The sequence below is a fragment of the Rhinichthys klamathensis genome, unplaced genomic scaffold (assembly GCF_029890125.1).
Source record: "Rhinichthys klamathensis goyatoka isolate OS25496 unplaced genomic scaffold, OSU_Roscu_1.1 h1tg000613l_1, whole genome shotgun sequence".
Classification (NCBI taxonomy): Eukaryota; Metazoa; Chordata; class Actinopteri; order Cypriniformes; family Leuciscidae; genus Rhinichthys; species Rhinichthys klamathensis.
Window position 1 is genome coordinate 270163 of NW_026607066.1, and position 18006 is coordinate 288168.

An 18006-nucleotide genomic window follows, 5' to 3' on the forward strand; every position below is an offset into this window, starting at 1 on the left:
CGTAATACCTGCAAAAGAATGACAGCACGTCGTCTATCTATGTGGACTGAAACTCAGTTGACTTTAAAGGGAAAGTTCACCCAAAAAATGAAAATTGTCATCATTTACTCACCCTCATTTTGTTACAAACCTGTACAAGTTTCGTTCTTCTGTTGAACACAAAACATGTTTTTTAAAGAACGTTTGTAACCAGACAGTTGACGGCACCCATTGACTTCCATAGTTAGTAGGAAAAAAATACTATCGATGTCAATCGGTGCCATCAACTGTTTGATTTACATTCTTTAAAATATCTTCTTTTGTGTTCAACAGAAGAAAGAAACTCATACAGGTTTGGAACAAAATGAGGGTGAGTAAATGATGACAAAATTTTCCTTTTTGGTTGAACTATCCCCTTAACCAAACATTACAGCGTGCTCTGATGGTGATTTTGATTCTTCTCAGTGACTCGATTCATTTGAATCACCCATTTGTTAATTGGTGAACTTATTTGTCGTCAGTTCTCGATACTTTCCTATAACGTTAAAGCCATAAGATGCTTTTATAATAATATAGAAAAAGACAGCTTAAATAAATATAATAATTAAACATGTTTTAATAATGCTCATTTGTAATTTACATATTAATCATACGTATAGCTTTTATGATTGATTCATTAAAAAGATATGTGCACAAACGAAATACAGAATATCGCTTGCCAATGATTGCAGTATAAAAAGTACAGCAGTAAAATCACTGAATCCACACTTTTCCATTAATGATAATTCAATGAAAACAAAATATACACACATATATATATAAACATTATTTTTGGGGGGCATATTTAATGGCCAGGAATCAAGATTTTCTTTGAGTCGTCAGAAACACATTGTAATTCAATGGTATTTAAGTTTTATATGTGCCCCCCAACCACAAACTCAAATATTTGGTAAAGGATTGATGATTACAGATGACTTTCAGAGAAAGGTTTGTTTATTTTAATACAATGCCAATAAAAAGTGCTTCCTCCAAAAGCTTCAGTGTGCAAATTTTTCAGTACCCTTTTCTAAAAAGTCAAGACTTTCATTTAATTGCCCATTCAGCAGTTGACAAATCCATGTCTCATAAATAGCTTATCTAAAAGTACTGTTATATGCAACTATCCACAAGGCACAAGGCCACAAGGCACACAGTGGTTCTGATTTAAGTGGTTGCTTCCAGACCAGATAATACACTTGCAGAGGATACATTTATGAGAAACAGTGAGCACTGGTTGGAATATAACAGCAAGCTGTTAAGTAGTTACCTTAAGCAAGTGCATCAAGAAAACCCACTGCAGTCAGGCTGTGCTTAATGATTCTACAAAAAACTCAACAACAAGGTTGAGCTGAACACAGGTTTACTCAGTCTGGCTGAAGGCACAGAGTATTGAGGAAATCTATAAGTTTGGTCAGTAGATTTGCACAGTTTTTAATAGATAACTTGGTCATTTAGTAGGTTGTGCACAAGCACACTTAAGAGTCTGTCTGGCCCCAGTGTTAAGACGCTGGCAGTGTAAAGGCATCACATCAAGGTTTAATCTTCCAGAGCTGTTAAAAAAAAAAAAACACATGACGGACATTGTTAAACCTGTTAGTTAAAGATTGCTTGTATATTTTGTACAGCATAAACACCAGTCTGATAAAAGTCAAACACTATAAAGAGTGAGCAACTCTAACTGTCCTGATAACAGGAAGTAGTACAAATGCATTTATGACTTAAGTCATAAAAAAAACAGATCATCAAGATAATTACAGACATCTGCATTTCAGCGGGACAATAAAACAGACCCAGGAAACAGGTGCAGATAACCACTGTACATAAGAGTGCAAATGTTCCTCTCACCCGGATGTTGAACCCTAGTAAATCGCTGACAGCAGCTGAGATGGCTGACAGGATGACCACTCTTGTGATATTGTAGACGAGCGGATTCACCGTCAGACCCAGCAGGCGAAAAGGAGTGTCCAATTCCTGAAAGCAGCAAATGATGGTCAATGCAAAGCAAAGCATGTTTTTATTGTTCCCAATGAATTATGCTTTTTTAATGGTCTCACTTTTAATAATTTCGTGGCCAGCCTCAGTACGTTGTTCACTATGTTCAGCTGGTCCTTTTTGTTTGGTTTCTTCTCCATCTTAAGATACAAGTTTATCTGAAAAAGAAACGCACAGCTCAGCCGTAAGCAACGTTGACCGTATTTATTTGGGCCTCGCTGAACGGCCTCTCGTACGTGTGAATGGTTCACTTGTTTCTGAACAATACTGCCTCTTTGTTCTGTGCTGCTGAGATTTTTATCTCACCTGTTCAGTCAGAAGCACAGAAGCGTTGCTATATTTTCGGTTGGTCTCTGCTCCGAGGGTAGCGAGGCGTAGGAGGAAGACCGTGAGAGCAGCACACCAGATCATCAACTCCCAGTTGGTCTCGGAGTCCAGGAATGTGTGATGACTGTGCAAAAGCTGAAACACAACAACCGTTATCTTCCCGTTTCCTTTGCTATATTAGACAGTCAAATCTTTAAACTGTGAAAAGATTTAACAAGCACAGTAATATGATACTTAACCTTATATAAACACCTGAAATCACTTTTATGTCTCTGAAGATGACTTTATGGCACACACAACTAGTCAGGACATTACTAAATCCAAATGACAGAATATATATTAAGTTTGAGAACCTGAGTGACAGTGTTATATTATTATTTATATACTATTATAGTATTTATAAATATTTTGAGTTAGCTTTTATTTATACATTTTCATTTAAATATTTTATTTCAAGTTTTAGTCATTTTGTTGTGCTTTTGTCATTAAATATTACTATTTAGCTTTCATTTATTTTTATTTCGGGTTTTGGTTTTAGTCATTTTAATACTTCAGCTTAAACCTATTTTATTTACGTTTTTTTCCCCCCATTTCAGTTTGTTTTAGTTTAAGTTTTTTTCTTTACATTTTTATATTTTATTTTAGCTTTAATTCAATGAACAACATTAAAATGATTTTTAATAGTTTTAATTAACAGCCTGAACACTTTTGAATAGGATGAAGATGTCCAAATTTCTTATTTAGTTAAAATATGATTTTTTCTTAGCACTGCACTTCAGAAGCAACAGAAGATACTAACACATTTCCCGGAAGACAAATGAAGTACAATTTATCTTGATCTTCAAATTCAAAAAGTTTTCAACCCCGGCTCTTAATGAATTGTGTTTTCCTCTGGAGCATCAGTGAATGTTTGAACCTTTTTTAATAGTTGCGTTTGAGTCTCTCAATTGTCCTCAGTGTGAAAAGATGGATCACAAAATCACACAGTCACTGCTGGAAAGGGTTCAAATATGCAAAAGATGCTGGAAAACTGAAGAATTTGCAGAAGAACATCGGGCAGTTTAACTGCTCAGGACAAACAAGAGACTCAAGAACAACCATCACAAAAAAACAAAAAACAGATGTCGATTATTTGAACAGGGTCATTTTTATAAATTCAGCTATTTTTTTTGTCTTGTGGACTATATGTAAACATATTTTATCTAAAATATCTTATTCACGACAGTACTAAATAAACATATAACATGCATTTTTGTATGATCCCTTTTATTTTGTTAAAATAACATTAACATTTTGCAGATTCTGCAAGGTGTATGTAAACTTATGAGCACGATTGTATGCATAAATTTCACATTTGATGTCAAGGAAAACTCCGGGGAAAACACAAAGGGCCTGTTTACACCTGGTCACTTCATGCGTTTTCTCTGGATAGCTTTCCGATCGTGAATAGACCAGGTGTAAATGCCCCTCGAAACATTTCCGAGACGGATTTAAATCCGATAACTCAAACCACTTCGGGAGGTTGTCCAAGACAGATTCCAAACAAAACTGGACAAGTGTAAATCGCCACAAATGAGTAGCCGAGGCAACGGACAAACTGCCGCAAATGAAACTGAAAGCAAGTCGCAGACGGTCAACACACAATCATCTTCATTAAAGTAGTGAGACTAAATTATCTTACCAGTGCTGATGGCGCTCTCTCTCCTATTGCTGTCTTTGATCTTGAAATTCGCTGATGATAAATAAAATGCAGCTCATATCTGTTACTTTAGTTGGCGTGAAATCGTTAGATTTGCATGTAGCGAGGGAATTGAACATCGGATTTATATTCGTTTTGTGGAGGAGACGCATTTACATGGCCAAGTGTAAATGGAACTGTTTAAACAAATCAGATCATCATGCTATCCGATCAGTAAAAACACATGAAGTGACCAGGTGTAAACAGGCCCAAAGAAATGTACAATAATACAAGGCTCGACAATAAGGGCCCGGGACAGCTTTATCATGCATTTGCACGCGTTTTGCCAATTTCAAATTTTAAACTATTTAAGCACAAGACGACGCGAAAGAGAACTCAATTCGGGACGGTTTTCATGAAGCGCGCACACCGAAAGCCGCCTATCACAGCATACCAGTGCTGAATTGAGTTCTCTTTCACATGAAAGGATAAATACACACAAAAAAATATATTGTATTCATTTAAACAGTCGTTTTTTTCTCCAGTTGGGAGAAAATCGCATTTCTATCCGTGCATTAGTTCTTAAAGTGACAGTAGCCTAAACTTGCTGCTGCTGTCTGAGTCCTTAATGTTAATTCAAACAACAAAAGATACAGAGAAAATCACTGACTGCTCTTGACTGAGTAACTTTAATAAGGGTTTATAAAAAGAAGACTATGCACTGTTATTTTACATTTGATTACTTTATTCAATTTGTGTAGGTATTTCTTACCTGAATACTACTGTTAGACCTCCCTGAACAACTTAAAGCACTTTTTATTTTCTTTGTTCTATCTGTGTTCTACTTGAAATGGCCCAGCATTTTACTGCAGAGCAAATACTTTGTGCAAATATTAGTGTCACTGTCTTGATGGTGGATCTGGCGAAGAAGCTGCCATTGATCAAAATATTTATTTTTAAAAAGTTGAAAATGATAGCTTTGAGAATATGTTTGAGAATATGAGCCAGATGCTGAATGTAATGGGAAATGAGCTCATGGTAACTATTATTTGCTCAAATTGAACTCTTCTTAGTTCCAAACGCTAACGAAATATGCTTCATTTATTCTTTTTTAATTTGTTATTCATATATCAGGAGTTTTTTTTTGCAGCAGTTAGAGAGCCATCTGCAATAGATATAGATCCGGGTCGCTAAAGACCCGAATATGTAATAATGATTGGCGAAACATTCATGCATTAAGGGTTGAAGGTACAGATGGAACAGGAATAGTATTTTTTTTTTTTTTTTAAGCAAAGCTTAAAAAAATATGCCTAAGGGGTGTGTCAAAAACATTGTGGAGTAGAACAATAGCTGACCTGGGCACAGATGATGAAGGCAATAGACAAAGCCAGGAGGAAAATCGATGACACAATGACATCAACAGAGCGCTGAGGGCCTCGTCTCTGTTAAATAGAACAAAGAAATTATTAAATTGACCTTCATATAATATGTACTAGGTATCTGTAAACTGCACTACACAACAGGTGTACACATGTGACAGCCAGCAGAAACACGCATTCACTGTCATTTGTGCTTATATAAACAGACTTGGATTAACATGTAAAAGCAAACAAAAAGCTTTTACCCCTAGATCTATAAAGGACAACAAATATTTTCATGTTTTGGCTGAAATTAAAATTCTAAACTATCTTGCATAAATTAATGAAAACTTAAAACACTAAAAACTCAAATCAGTCATTTTCAATGCTACAAGTGAGTTTAGGCATAACAACATTATACTGTATACAAAAACAAAGATATTTATTTTCAGATTTGATAAAGATTACATTTAAAGGGGTTAATAAATTATTATTAATAGATTAACATTATGTGAGCATTAGATGACAGGAAAGGTAATGTAAATGTAAAAATGTAACTGTTATTAATAAATATCATATTAATATGTTTGATAAATAAAAAAGATATTGGTAATATCAACACATGATATGGTACTGATATATTGAGCATGTAAACTGTAGCAGGAAGAGGATACCTTCAGGAATGATCGAAGTGAAAGCCACATCTTGATATTCTGTACTTTCTTCAGCCGAAAGTGAGGAATCTCTGATTTTTTGGCTTTGCGTGCAGATGTGAGATGGCTGAAAAGTTTCGCAAATAAAAGGCGCTGTGGATGACATCACATTTGTTGAGAACAAAGAAAAACGTTTCCGTGTTTAGTACATTGTTGTCGTGTAAACATACTAGAGCTGCACAATTAATTGTTAAAAGATTGCAATCTCGATTCAAACACCCACATGATCTTATTCCTAACTTACAACAATTCTCCAGTGTCTATTAAAGCAGCACTAAGTAGGAATTCCGTTTTTGTCAAACAGCGACCCCTAGAGTCGCTGTGGAGTACTTGTACTGTCGTGAATAGCACTGACGCAGAGATGGCTCTCACTCATGGCTGGATCCTCTCCCCCTGTACACCGGTACCTGTTCAGTAGGATGGACGCTGTAACTAGTGGAAATAAGGTATGGCCCCTTTAAGAGCTGCGCGCGCCCAACACCACATGTATACGGCGCCGGGTTATTTTTGTTTGATGCTCATTTTATCAAAATTTTATCAGATCTGTTTTTTGCCGTAAAGCAATTCGTTACCTCGCGAGACCTGATATCACACGATACTTCCTAACACTGAGGCCGGTGGCTCGCCAGCCCAAAGTTGCAAGGGTGGTTTTGCGGCTCACAGGCACCAGGGGGGTGCGAGACGACCACCATTCAACACGAAATCAGTAATATAAACATTACAATGACTCCAAAGCTGTTCGGTTAAGGTAAAAAAAGTTACTTAGTTGACCTTTATAGCTTTGACAAAAGCTCACCAGAACATTCAGATCTGCGCATGGCGCTGCCACTAGTCAGAAGTACAGGGATAAAAATGTATAGTTCGCATATATAAACACTGATGCCTAAGGTTGAAAATGGAGCAAATCAACTTTTAAAAGTAACTTGTTGCTTCAAATAACGGTTGTATCGATTGCATCGTTACGCCACTAGGTGGCGACAAATTAATTAGATTTTTTTTGTCATAAAATCATTCATTCAAGAGATTCGTTCAAAAACGCTGATTCATCCAGTAATGAAACAAGTGAAGTCTTTATAAGCGAGTAATTGAATTAATGAAACATTTTTAAATACTCATTTTTAACATTTTGTCAGAACCTCTAGTAAATTACATGTTAGTTGTCTTTTCAGAATTGTGGGAGAATCGTGATCTCTATTTGGAACAAAAAAATTGTGATTCTCAATTTATCCAGAATCGTGCAGCTCTAAAACACGTTACAATAAAGTTCAATTTGTTAACATTAGTTAATGCATGTTAGCTCAAACTGCATCAGCTAATACCCATTTATATAACTGGAAATGTAAAAAATGTATTAGAATATAGAACTGAACATAATGCAACATACAAATTGAAGAGAAGTCATTTTCATCTTCACCTGTTTATACGTCCTCTCAGCCACACACATCATGAAGAAGAAGAGTCCAGAGAGGAAAACTCTTTCTATTGTGGTGATGATGAAGAACGCATAAGACAAGGCACAAGGCGGGCCGATGGCCACTGCTGGAAGTTCCTCGAGGGAAACAGAATTGAGATTGGCAACATCCAGTTTCTGTGCCAGTCTGAAGCAGTATGGCAGCAGAGCCAGTGAGGCCGTGACCAAGCTGCCGAAAATAAGATAACCCATCCCTTGCTCAACCACCTTCACCTGGAAACAGAAATCATTCAGCGTAAGTTAACAGAATATTGACCTGTTACTTCTGAAATGCAAATACTAATGCAAATCTCTAAAACAGTAAGTGTTCAAAGGCTTACATGGAGATGTTTACATTGAATTTGAATAAAAAGTTCTCTTCCCTTTCCAGGCAATTTAATCTACTTAAGAAGAAATAAACAAGGCAGAGAGGTAAAGAAGGACTTTACTTGTGTGAGAATGATACCACTGATCTCCAGCACGGACATATCAGCTTTTTTACACTCTCCTTGCTCCCAGATTATGGCACTGACGCGGTCTTTGGAGGGGTGACAAGCCTGCAGCCATGAGAACTGGTGCTAAAGGGAGATTCAATTAAGAACAAATTTAATAATGTAGTCAGAGTCCTTTCTATGCCACCTATATGCTGTGTAATGAGGTTGTTAACACTAGTAAATTAAAGGAATTAAGGCCAGTTATGAATTCCACACTTTAAATGGTTATTCTATGATAAGCATGGTTGTAATAAAAAAAAAAAAAATTCATTTTGACATTTTTTTGGGGGACATCAAGTTAAAAATGTCAAGGTGGTGCAATTATCCTGATATCATAATGAATAAAAAATAATTTTTGAAAAATTACAGCAACAATGTTTTTTGTTTTTTACTGTATACTAATATTTAAAAAAAAAATTTGTCTGGAGAACCAGTAATGTGGCCCAATCAACATGCAGAATAAAAAAAAGAAATAAAAAAAGAGAAGGAGATTATATCATGACCTATTGACTGTCAAGTTCAATAAATTTCTCGAAATATCAGATTATATGATCTTTTTATGACATGGCAAAATAATCTTGAAAAATATTAACATTATCCTGAATTAAGCTAATCATGGGCAGTTAGATTTACAAATTTCACACTACACATTAATAAACCCTGGGTTAACATTATTATTGGCATATTCATGAGGTTGTGCTCAGAATCGCTGGTCTATCTATGGAAATTAAATGCATTTGCTGTTGTGGTTCGACATTTTAATCGTTGCCTTCAGACAGACACAATTTAAGATGCATGAAAGTATCTATACAAACTGTGCACAGCACATGAATAATTAATTAGGTAATTATTGTTTAGTATGTGATTTGTTGCCTGTCTAAACAACTTACTTGTATATTCTAAAGGGGTGGTCACACTACACTTCTAGATCTATTGACTTCCATTCATACTCATGCGAATGCGGGAGACTCATGAAGAGAAGTTTCACATTTCGGCATGCTCCAAAGTTCAAGTTTGGTGGACTGAGATTTCGTATCACGTGAAGACGTCTAACCAATAGAAGATCGATAAGCCACGGCTTGACCTCTTGGCTGAATTAATAGAACACACATTATTGCAGTAAAGTGGAGCAGATTGTATATTTTTATTTTTTGGATTTATTATTTTTTGTTACGTGTAATTTATGTTTATATTTTTTTTTTGCACAGTAATCTTAATTCGCACTGGAGGTGTTTAAAGTGGTCTTTACTAGGGGTTAAAAATACATTAAAGGGATAGTTCACCCAAAAATGAAAATTATCTAATCATTTACTCACCCTCATACCATCCCTGACTTTCGTTCTTCAGATAAACACAAACAAAGATTTATAGGAAAATAATCCATCGCTGAGTCCATTTAATGGCATTAAATGGTTGCCACTCGACTGCCGCTTGAAAAACCACACAACGACAGTAATCCATACAACCCCAGTGGATAAATGAATGTCTTCTGAAGTGAAGTGATGAGTGTGTGTAAGAAAAATACAAATATTTTTAAAGTAAAAAAAAAAAAAAAAAAAATCATTGTTTGCAATCTGCTGTCATACGAGTGATCAAGAGAGGGACGTAACTTCTGACACGTGACATAAGTGTGTTGTGTAACCCACACAAGAAGTGGCTGTCGGTGCTTCGGTGTTACTTCTAGCGTGAACTTCACTACACAATCACTTATATGATGAACAGATTTATAGTTTTATTCACAACATTGATCAGCGAACATACCGAACCTGCTTGACACGCGGGAACAAACCTCACTGGTTCTTGCGGAAGTTTAAACGCACTGCGTAACACATGAGAATGAACCTCATTGGTTCATTTTGGGTGAACTATCCCTTTAAGCAAAGTGTGAAAAGTCACTTAAATTTTTTTACAGTAAAACTGCAGCCCACCTGCGGTAAGGCCTCATCCTCATCACTAGTCAGAGTGATGCTGGGCAGAGGGAGGGAGTGGCTATGACTGTGATGCTCCTCCTCCCCACTGTCACTGCTTCCTGTGGAGGCGGAGTCAGGATCATGCAGAAGCTCCTCCCATAACATATCATCTGTGTCAGAGGCTGGACGCGAGCCCTGTGAAGGCCGCAGAAGATCAACTTCATGTGGCAGAGCTGTGGTGGCTTTTGGCATCCCATTACTGTCTCCCTGTATGAAATCAAACAATGGTAATGAATATTCTGAACTATTTTACAGATCTTTGCCTTTGGTTTTCAGATACTCACTTGAGTCTGTGGTGGCGAATTGTTCTTGGGGACTTTGTGAAGTCTATTCCTGAGTGCTCGGGCATATTTTGGAGGTGCTGATGAGAAGAGTCTCTCTCTTTGCAGCTCTGCTTCATCTGCCTCCTCTTCCTCACTGGAGAGATCTTCAGAAGCCCCATACAGAGGCCTCCTCAGGGAGTTCTGCAAAGCCAACAGGATCTCAATCAACACAAACATGGATGTTCATGACTCTTCAAAAAGTGCAGTTCAAAGGAAAGTGTTTTACCAGTCTCTTCTCTGATCTGTAGAGCTGGTTGTTGTCTTTAAGTTGCTGGGGTTTGAGTTCTACTATCCCTTCCTCTCTGCTGCCCTCATCCTCAGACCTCTTTGCTTTTCGACTCTTCCTCTGTCTATGAATAAACAGCAACAAAAAATTAAAACACGTCAAGACACAAATTGAATTAGATCAAAAGAATACAGTATTGACCAAACAGAAGCCAGAACCTATCTGTTTTATAATATATAATATTAGAAGTATGATATATCAAATTTGGTGCCTGTTCTGACACTAGAGTCAATGACATCAGTGCAATTTGTTAGATCAATTTAATTTATCCAAAAATAAATTAAAATGTAATCCATTCATACTATGACTTGAGAACTTGTATTATGTGCATGTTTTTATTTTTGGAAATGAAAATAATTTTTATAGATTTTTTGTCCTGATATCATTACAAAAAACAAACAGAAAAAAACAAACAAAAAAACAATTGTTCTTAAAAACAAAGATTGAAAAGTAGTGTAACCTAATATATATATATATATATATATATATATATATATATATATATATATATATATATATATATATGTATATATACACTACCGTTCAAAAGTTTGGGGTCAGTGAGAATTTTATTTTTTATTTTTTGGAGGAAAGAAATCAATACTTTTATTTATCAAGGACAGTAAAGACATTTATAATGTTACAAAAGATTCTATTTCAAACAAATGCTGTTCTTTTGAACTTCCTATTCATCAAAGAATCCTAAAAAATGTTTCTTGAGCATCAAATCCTCATATTATACTGATTTGTGAAGGATCATTTGACACTGAAGACACTGACACTGGTGATGCTGAAAATTCAGCTTTGATCACAGGAATAAATTACACTTTACTATATATTCACACAGAAAACAGCTGATTTACACTGGAATAATATTTAATACTATAACTGATTTTTGTTGTATTTTTAATCAAATAAGCGCAGCCATGGTTAGCAGAAGAGAATTCTTTTAAAAGTATTTAAAATCGTACCGACCCCAAACTTTTGAACGGTAGTGTATATATATATATGTATTGACTGCCAAACTAAAGCCAACAAACAACAAACATGCAGAAACAAAGAAAAAACAGGATATGATGTAATAGAGAGGAACCCAGCAGATACTCATGACTATGGGTGCTTCTCAATTCTTATTTGTGCATCCTCGTTTCCTTTCCTCGCTTCCTTTCCTCGCGTCTCAGCTCCACCCCCTGCAGGATGCGAGGGAAGGCTGCAAGGAAAGAAAATGAGGACAGAGGAATCGAATGAAATTTTTTTTTTATACGTTGGAATACTTGATCACTCGAGCGTCACTTCACTGCGTCATCAGCAGCGCTCAAAGGATCTGCCCTTATGTTGTTGAAGTTTGGTTATTTAAGAAATTAGTAATAAATAATAATAAAGCAAGATACCCTGTTGAAATATGTGAGATGTGTGGTTTATTTAAACTGCAATGGTAAAGTATAAATTAAAATGATTGTGACCGACGTGAAGGGGGAGGAGAATTTATACGTGCGTCACGTTTAGTCGGTAAAACACTTCCGCAAAGCATGCAACTGTGCATCCTCGCTCATAGCTCCTCTGGAAGCCTCCTCACTCCTCAATCCTCGCCTCCTCGCGGTGCAATTAGAGAATTGAGATGTCCTTCAAGATGGCTGAGCTCGATCGGTTTCCGGGTCATAGGATGGAGGACGGAGGATCGAGGAGACGAGTAGGGATATTGAGAAGCACCCTATGTGTCAGGGTCAATGGGTGCTTCTCAATACTCAAATTGATACTTCCTCGTTTCCTCGCTCCTCCAGCCCGTGACCCGAAAACAGATCGTACCGAGCCATCTTGGAGGACATCTCAATTCTCTAATTGCATCGCGAGGAGCGAGAATGGCACATGTGTATCCTTCCCTTGCATCCTAAGGGGGCGGAGCTAAAACGCAAGGAAAGGGAGCAAGGAAAGGAAACGAGGATGCACAAATTAAAAATGAGAAGCACCCAATAAGTCTCTTAAAATATATAATTTGATGAAATGACAGGTTGTAAAATTTAAATTGGTGCAACTCTAAAAAAAAAACTAGTCATATTTATGAATTCATAATTGTTGACACTTATATAACTTTTTACCTTGAAAAATATATTTAAAATGTATTATATATTTTTAAATATTTTTATATTTTTTCAAATAAAGATTTTAAGCTGTAAGAAAAACGTGTTATTACTTTTTACTTGACTACAACCTTTTTTAGAGCAATTAAATGTAAATCTTTCATGAAAATGGTATAAGGTTTCCAAAACCAGATGACATCAACATGAATACAATGAGTACATTTCTAAGAACTTGGCACATGTGGACTTGGAACTCTTTATTGTGGACACTCTTATTTGTCATTGACCCACTAGTGTCAGCTGAACACTGGCACTGCTGATTAAACTGCCAGCCTTGCAGAAGATTAGATGTATTGGCCATTTGATGAGAGAGAAAAAAACACTTGGTCCTTTATGGCTCCGAGTCAGTCTCTCACAAATCTGACACAGTAGTAGCTTAACCTTTTCCTGCGAACAGGGCTGGCCGTCCGGCTGGGGACTGGGCTGTTGTCCGGGCTTCTTGAGGTTTCTGTGGATACTATTTGGCAGTGTACTGTACCCAACAACAGCATGAGACACAATGGACCCACAACCTCACTGGCACAGGCTGCTGGTACCTCAAAATACAATACAGCCCCTGCCACTGCAATGAACACAAATCCATCAGATCATGACATCATATTGAGAATTTTAAGTTGAATTCATTTCCAATGGAAAACCACATGTATAATCTCTCAGCGAAATCTGAAATATTCAAAGAATGACTAAGGAAACTAGACTAAAACACATGATGCACATTTTATGTCCACGTGATCGCTTTGCTGAAAAGAAGAAAAACTGCATACCTTGAAGGAAATACAGAACCAAGATGAGGGTGGAGATGCATTTAGATGTGACTTGGATCCACCACTGAAAGAAGAAAGGAAAGAAGAGGACCCTGACCAAGCCTTTACGAGTCAGAGCGGTCCAAGGGCTCTCTGGTTTGGCCTTGCTAAACGTGGAACCTGCAGTTGTAAAAACACTAGTTCAAAAACAGCATCAATGTAAAAACTGTAGTCATTTTTTATAGGAAAAGAATGTAACAATGTAAAAGTAAAACCCTATTCATTATTTACCTTTTAGTTGCTGTAATCTATACAGTGACATTTAACCCTCTGGGGACGGATTGGGCGGTACCGCCCAAAATGGCATACTTTTACAAATGTGTAATTATCTTAAAAACTATTAATGATAGTTCTTCTGCGGTCTTTCTTACCGTCTTCCTCAGATTCCGCTGAAAACAGTGATACCCGGCTTTGTAAATATACACCCTTCCTTGTTGCGCAATACCACTATGTAAAAGGCCAATGAAATCGATGTTGTTTGGCAGATTCCGCGAACAACAACCAATTGAAAAATTGCCAATGGAGAAATATTTTCTTACCCAATCAGAGGAAGGTTACCATGACCTTTCTAGCAAATCAGAGGACTCTGTAGCCTTGCAAGGGGTGGTACTATATAGTTAGGGATATGATGCAAACAGCGTTGAATGGAGAGAAGGAGAGAGAGCGAACGGAGGCTTACGGAGCGGATTATCAGAGATTTATATGAGAGAGAGAGAGAGAGAACAATTACAATATATATATATATATATATATATATATATACACACATACATAAAATGATAGCATTATTTATTGTTTTAGCACTTTTATGATGGCAAGCAGTAAACGATTTACGGTGGAACAAGCTCTGGAACAATTACTGGAGAGTGACGAGGAGAAGGCATTGCTTAGAAAATTCTAAGCATTCCTAAGAAAAACGCCTGGGACTATTTGTAAATAAAGTTACATTTTTCATTGTTCTTTACACATTTTATTTAACAATTACACGTCTGTCAAGCAAAGGCTTTGACAAATATATTTTTTGTTCAAAGACTGTTCACTATTTTTGTGTGATGTGTGATTTTCAGAAATAAATGAGAAAAATCTAATTTCCGTTTTTGAAATTCTCTAGTTTATAGTACATTTTTCACTCATACTTCCTTTATAAACACATTACATGCATGCTTATGTTATCTTAGGGTCTTCTGAATCCATAGATACCAAACACATAGTGATCCATCTCCATTACATATGGTTTATAAGCCCAAATGTAAAAATAGAGAAAACGGACCAAAAAGGGTTTAGTCCCCAGAGGGTTAACATTTAAACATTCAAAAGTATGTGGTTGGTATGATTTTTTTATTGATTACGATTTTATCTCTTATGCTCACAAAGACTTAGATTTTGATAAAAAATACAGTAATATTATTACAATTTAAAATAGATGTTTTCTTTTTGAATATATTTTTTTAAATGTCAAATGTCAATTTAATTTATTCCTGTGATGGTAAAGTTGAATTTTCAGCATCATTACTCCAGTCTTCAGTGTCACATGATTTTTCAGAAATTATTCTAATATGCTGCTGAAAACAGTTGTTCTGCTTAATATTTTTGTGGAAACATTTTTTTGAAGGACTGTTTGATGGATAGAAAGTTCAAAAGAAAAGCATTTATTTGAAAAAGAATTCTTTTGTAACATTACAAATGTCTTTTCTGACAGTTTTAATCAATTGAATGTGTTATTGCTGAATAAAAGTATTAATTTCTTCCAAAAAATTCTTACTGACCCCAAACTTTTAAACGGTAGTGTAATTTTACAGTAAATTAAAAAAATATATTACCTTTAATTTATACTATAGTTAAAACTATGCATTTCCACTGAAAATTGAAACAGGGTTTTCCCAGAAGCCCCTGTATGATACATTACACTTGATTATCTTTAGTTAACTTAGTAGTTGAAATAAGTTGATATATTATATTGTATATTTTAATTATAATATATGGTTTTAAACTGTAAAACATACAAGCATGAAAATGTCATCCTGTGATTCCTGAAACAATGTCACTTTTTACAGTGAATTTCTGGCAACCGTCGCTGCCTGATTTTTCCATGCATTTTTACAGTACAGGTATGATCTGACAGCCTATAACAATTATAGATCACAATAGATTCAGATGCTAAACTTGATAGTAACTCACCTCTCACTAAGTCAACATCAATGAGGTCAGGCTTGATATGGCCAGTCTTCTTAGGTTTGCTTCCAAAGCCCTGCTCAAAAAAGGAACAGGGTTTCACACATCTGATTGCATACATTTTACACAATATTCAAGAACCACATCTATGCTGCAAACACAAACTGCCACACTACCTTGAGCTCATTCTGTTCCAGTGATTTTTCCCAAATCTGCTGATCATATGCTCCAATCTTTGACACAAGATCATTAGAGAACTTTTAACCACTTTCCACTCACAATCTGTTAACTTACTGTAAGATAGATGTAGAAAGGCTCACCTTTTTCTGATACCATGCTATTCCTGCCATGTTTGAAATACATTAGGTCAGGTCATCTCAGGCAGTAATGTCAATCACAGAATATTTCATTCCTCGAAAGAGATATTCGAATTATATCATCGCTTACAGTAAAAAAGGAAACTCCTGCTCGCACTTGAAGGAACAACAAACATAGGAAGCGACTCATCAAGTGCAAATAATGAGAAAGGCTGTTTCAAAAGCTAAAGAGTCGCCTAATTAGACAGAATTTGATAAAGATCTCTACAGGTAAAGTTGCTGGCTAAGTTCAAGGAAAATTATAGAATATTAAACTTACCTGGAGCCCTTTTTTCGGTGTCTGCCTGCCTACGATTCCTCAGCAGCGCGTGTTGAGTCTTGTCAACATTTTCAGATGTTTATGTTGTAACTTAACTGTTAGTTAGTTGAGTTACGTTAACTTACCTGAACAAACCTCGCCCCCTACTACGGCGAAACTATCTGACGCTCCATCATAAACTTATCATTAAAATGCAAAAAACAGCAGTCTAAAGTTGTGAGATAACTTTATTTAGTGTCAAACCACCCTGGCATCAATTCGGTTAAATCTGATCGACGATAGAAAGATCTTCTTGTAAAAGAGAAGTGATTGTTAAAGTTCCCACTCTCATCAGCGCCTGAAAGTTTGTGTGAAGCAAGCGACGACAACCAACGTCACATCAAAAGTAAAGAGGCGGAACTGTATTTTGTACAAAATAAACTTCAGTAATAAGTCTTAAATAAAATAAATTAAAATAATTATCATGCTTCATTTCAGTTTTAAGGTCGAATGTTCATAGAACATATGCTATATGCAATTAGTCTGATTCGTAAACGAGTCGTTCTTTTGAGTCGAATCTTTATGATGAATCTGTCTTAATCGGTCCGAGCGGTCATCGAGTCAACATTGAACCAATACTAGCCTGCCCCACTTCATTTTCTTTTCATGTGAGCATACATCATTTTAAACTTTTTTTCTTCAGAAAAGTGCTATTTAATTATTTATGTGTAGTGGGCTACTTGAAAAAATAAAACAAAAAATACGGTTGCACTCTTACGGATTTAAGTTAGCAGAAAGTTACAGATTGTTGGCGACGAGACATGCTCTTTTTCATTTGTTGAACAATGCAGAGTGTGTTTTTAACCCTTAACCCGGTGTTATTTTTAGTCCTTTTTTAACCGTTTTTAACGTACACAAACTTTTTTATACAAAAATGTAACGACATATAAATAGAAATTCTCGTTAGATGTCTCTGTAAAATAACAAAATGACATGCCAGTAATCACAAATGACTGTGATTGATCCATTGATCCGCGCTGAGAAAAGTAACAGTAGGCTAGCTGCCACAATAACAAAGTCTCACGAGAATGTACTGCCAGATTTTCACCATTAGATGTCAGCATTTAACTATATTAGATTACATCACAACAGATTAATGAGAATATTCATTCGGCTTTGTCTATTTTCACCTGAGATCAAGAAGAGTAGATCACTTTTTAAACTTCAAGGCTCTTCATTCCCTTTTTTATTTAACATCTGTTGACACCATTCAAGCAAAAAACGAACCCCTCATTTCTATAATTCATATGCTTGCTCCTAATCAAATGCAATATTTTGACCCTAATTAACAGCATAAATCGTAAGATGGGTGTTGACTTTTATTTGGATAATATGTGTTCATTGAAATCAAGTCATATGTCTGTAATCAAGACAATCAGACTGTTCACAGGCTTTTCCACTCTGATCTTGAATTTATTGGATAAAAAATGACTGCAGCTAACAATAATTTTATGTTAATATTGTTAGTTATAAAACGGTTAGTTCCAATCCTTGATTCTGATTGGTCAATAGCTGTGCTTTTCAATAGTATCCAGCTGCAGACCCGCAGCACCACCAGTTTCAGAACCCCAGCGCCAGAACCGGGAGTAAGGGGCGGAGCTTACGTTCT

The 18006-nt window shown here is 36.0% G+C and overlaps 1 protein-coding gene and 1 long non-coding RNA gene across 3 annotated transcripts; both read right to left on the reverse strand.

Annotated features, from left to right (window-relative positions):
• Positions 1–1348: 1348 nt before the first annotated feature.
• phtf1 (putative homeodomain transcription factor 1) lies at positions 1349–16727 on the reverse strand. 2 transcript variants are annotated; one of them, XM_056240788.1, is made up of 19 exons: positions 16484–16727; positions 16359–16453; positions 16043–16134; positions 15899–15955; positions 15729–15798; positions 13512–13670; positions 13129–13309; positions 10550–10673; positions 10285–10464; positions 9959–10207; positions 7986–8114; positions 7501–7770; positions 6048–6179; positions 5371–5457; positions 4019–4069; positions 2317–2472; positions 2073–2168; positions 1864–1989; positions 1349–1568 (listed from the first exon to the last, which is right to left on the reverse strand). In XM_056240788.1, the coding sequence occupies exons 3-19, from the start codon at positions 16070–16072 to the stop codon at positions 1548–1550; spliced, it is 2118 nt and encodes a 705-aa protein (XP_056096763.1). In that variant the 5' UTR covers positions 16073–16134; positions 16359–16453; positions 16484–16727; the 3' UTR covers positions 1349–1547. The 2 variants fall into 2 exon arrangements, with proteins under 2 accessions (XP_056096763.1, XP_056096764.1); XM_056240789.1 differs by lacking the exon at positions 4019–4069 and having other exon boundaries at positions 16484–16726.
• LOC130075950 (uncharacterized) lies at positions 4179–5044 on the reverse strand. Its single transcript, XR_008805589.1, has 2 exons — positions 4788–5044; positions 4179–4757 (listed from the first exon to the last, which is right to left on the reverse strand). It is a non-coding gene; the product is annotated as an uncharacterized LOC130075950 (long non-coding RNA).
• Positions 16728–18006: the final 1279 nt, after the last annotated feature.

What these genes read in the sequence shown, in the direction of transcription:
- phtf1 (XM_056240788.1), bottom strand. Translation starts at nt 16,072, where the DNA reads ATGGCAGGAATAGCATGGTATCAGAAAAAG. An exon ending in TGATGTTGACTTAGTGAGAG is followed by an intron (nt 13,671 to 15,728) that starts GTGAGTTACTAT and finishes TTACAACTGCAG; the next exon opens with GTTCCACGTTTAGCAAGGCC. An exon ending in CTGAGAGGACGTATAAACAG is followed by an intron (nt 6,180 to 7,500) that starts GTGAAGATGAAA and finishes TGTCATCCACAG; the next exon opens with CGCCTTTTATTTGCGAAACT.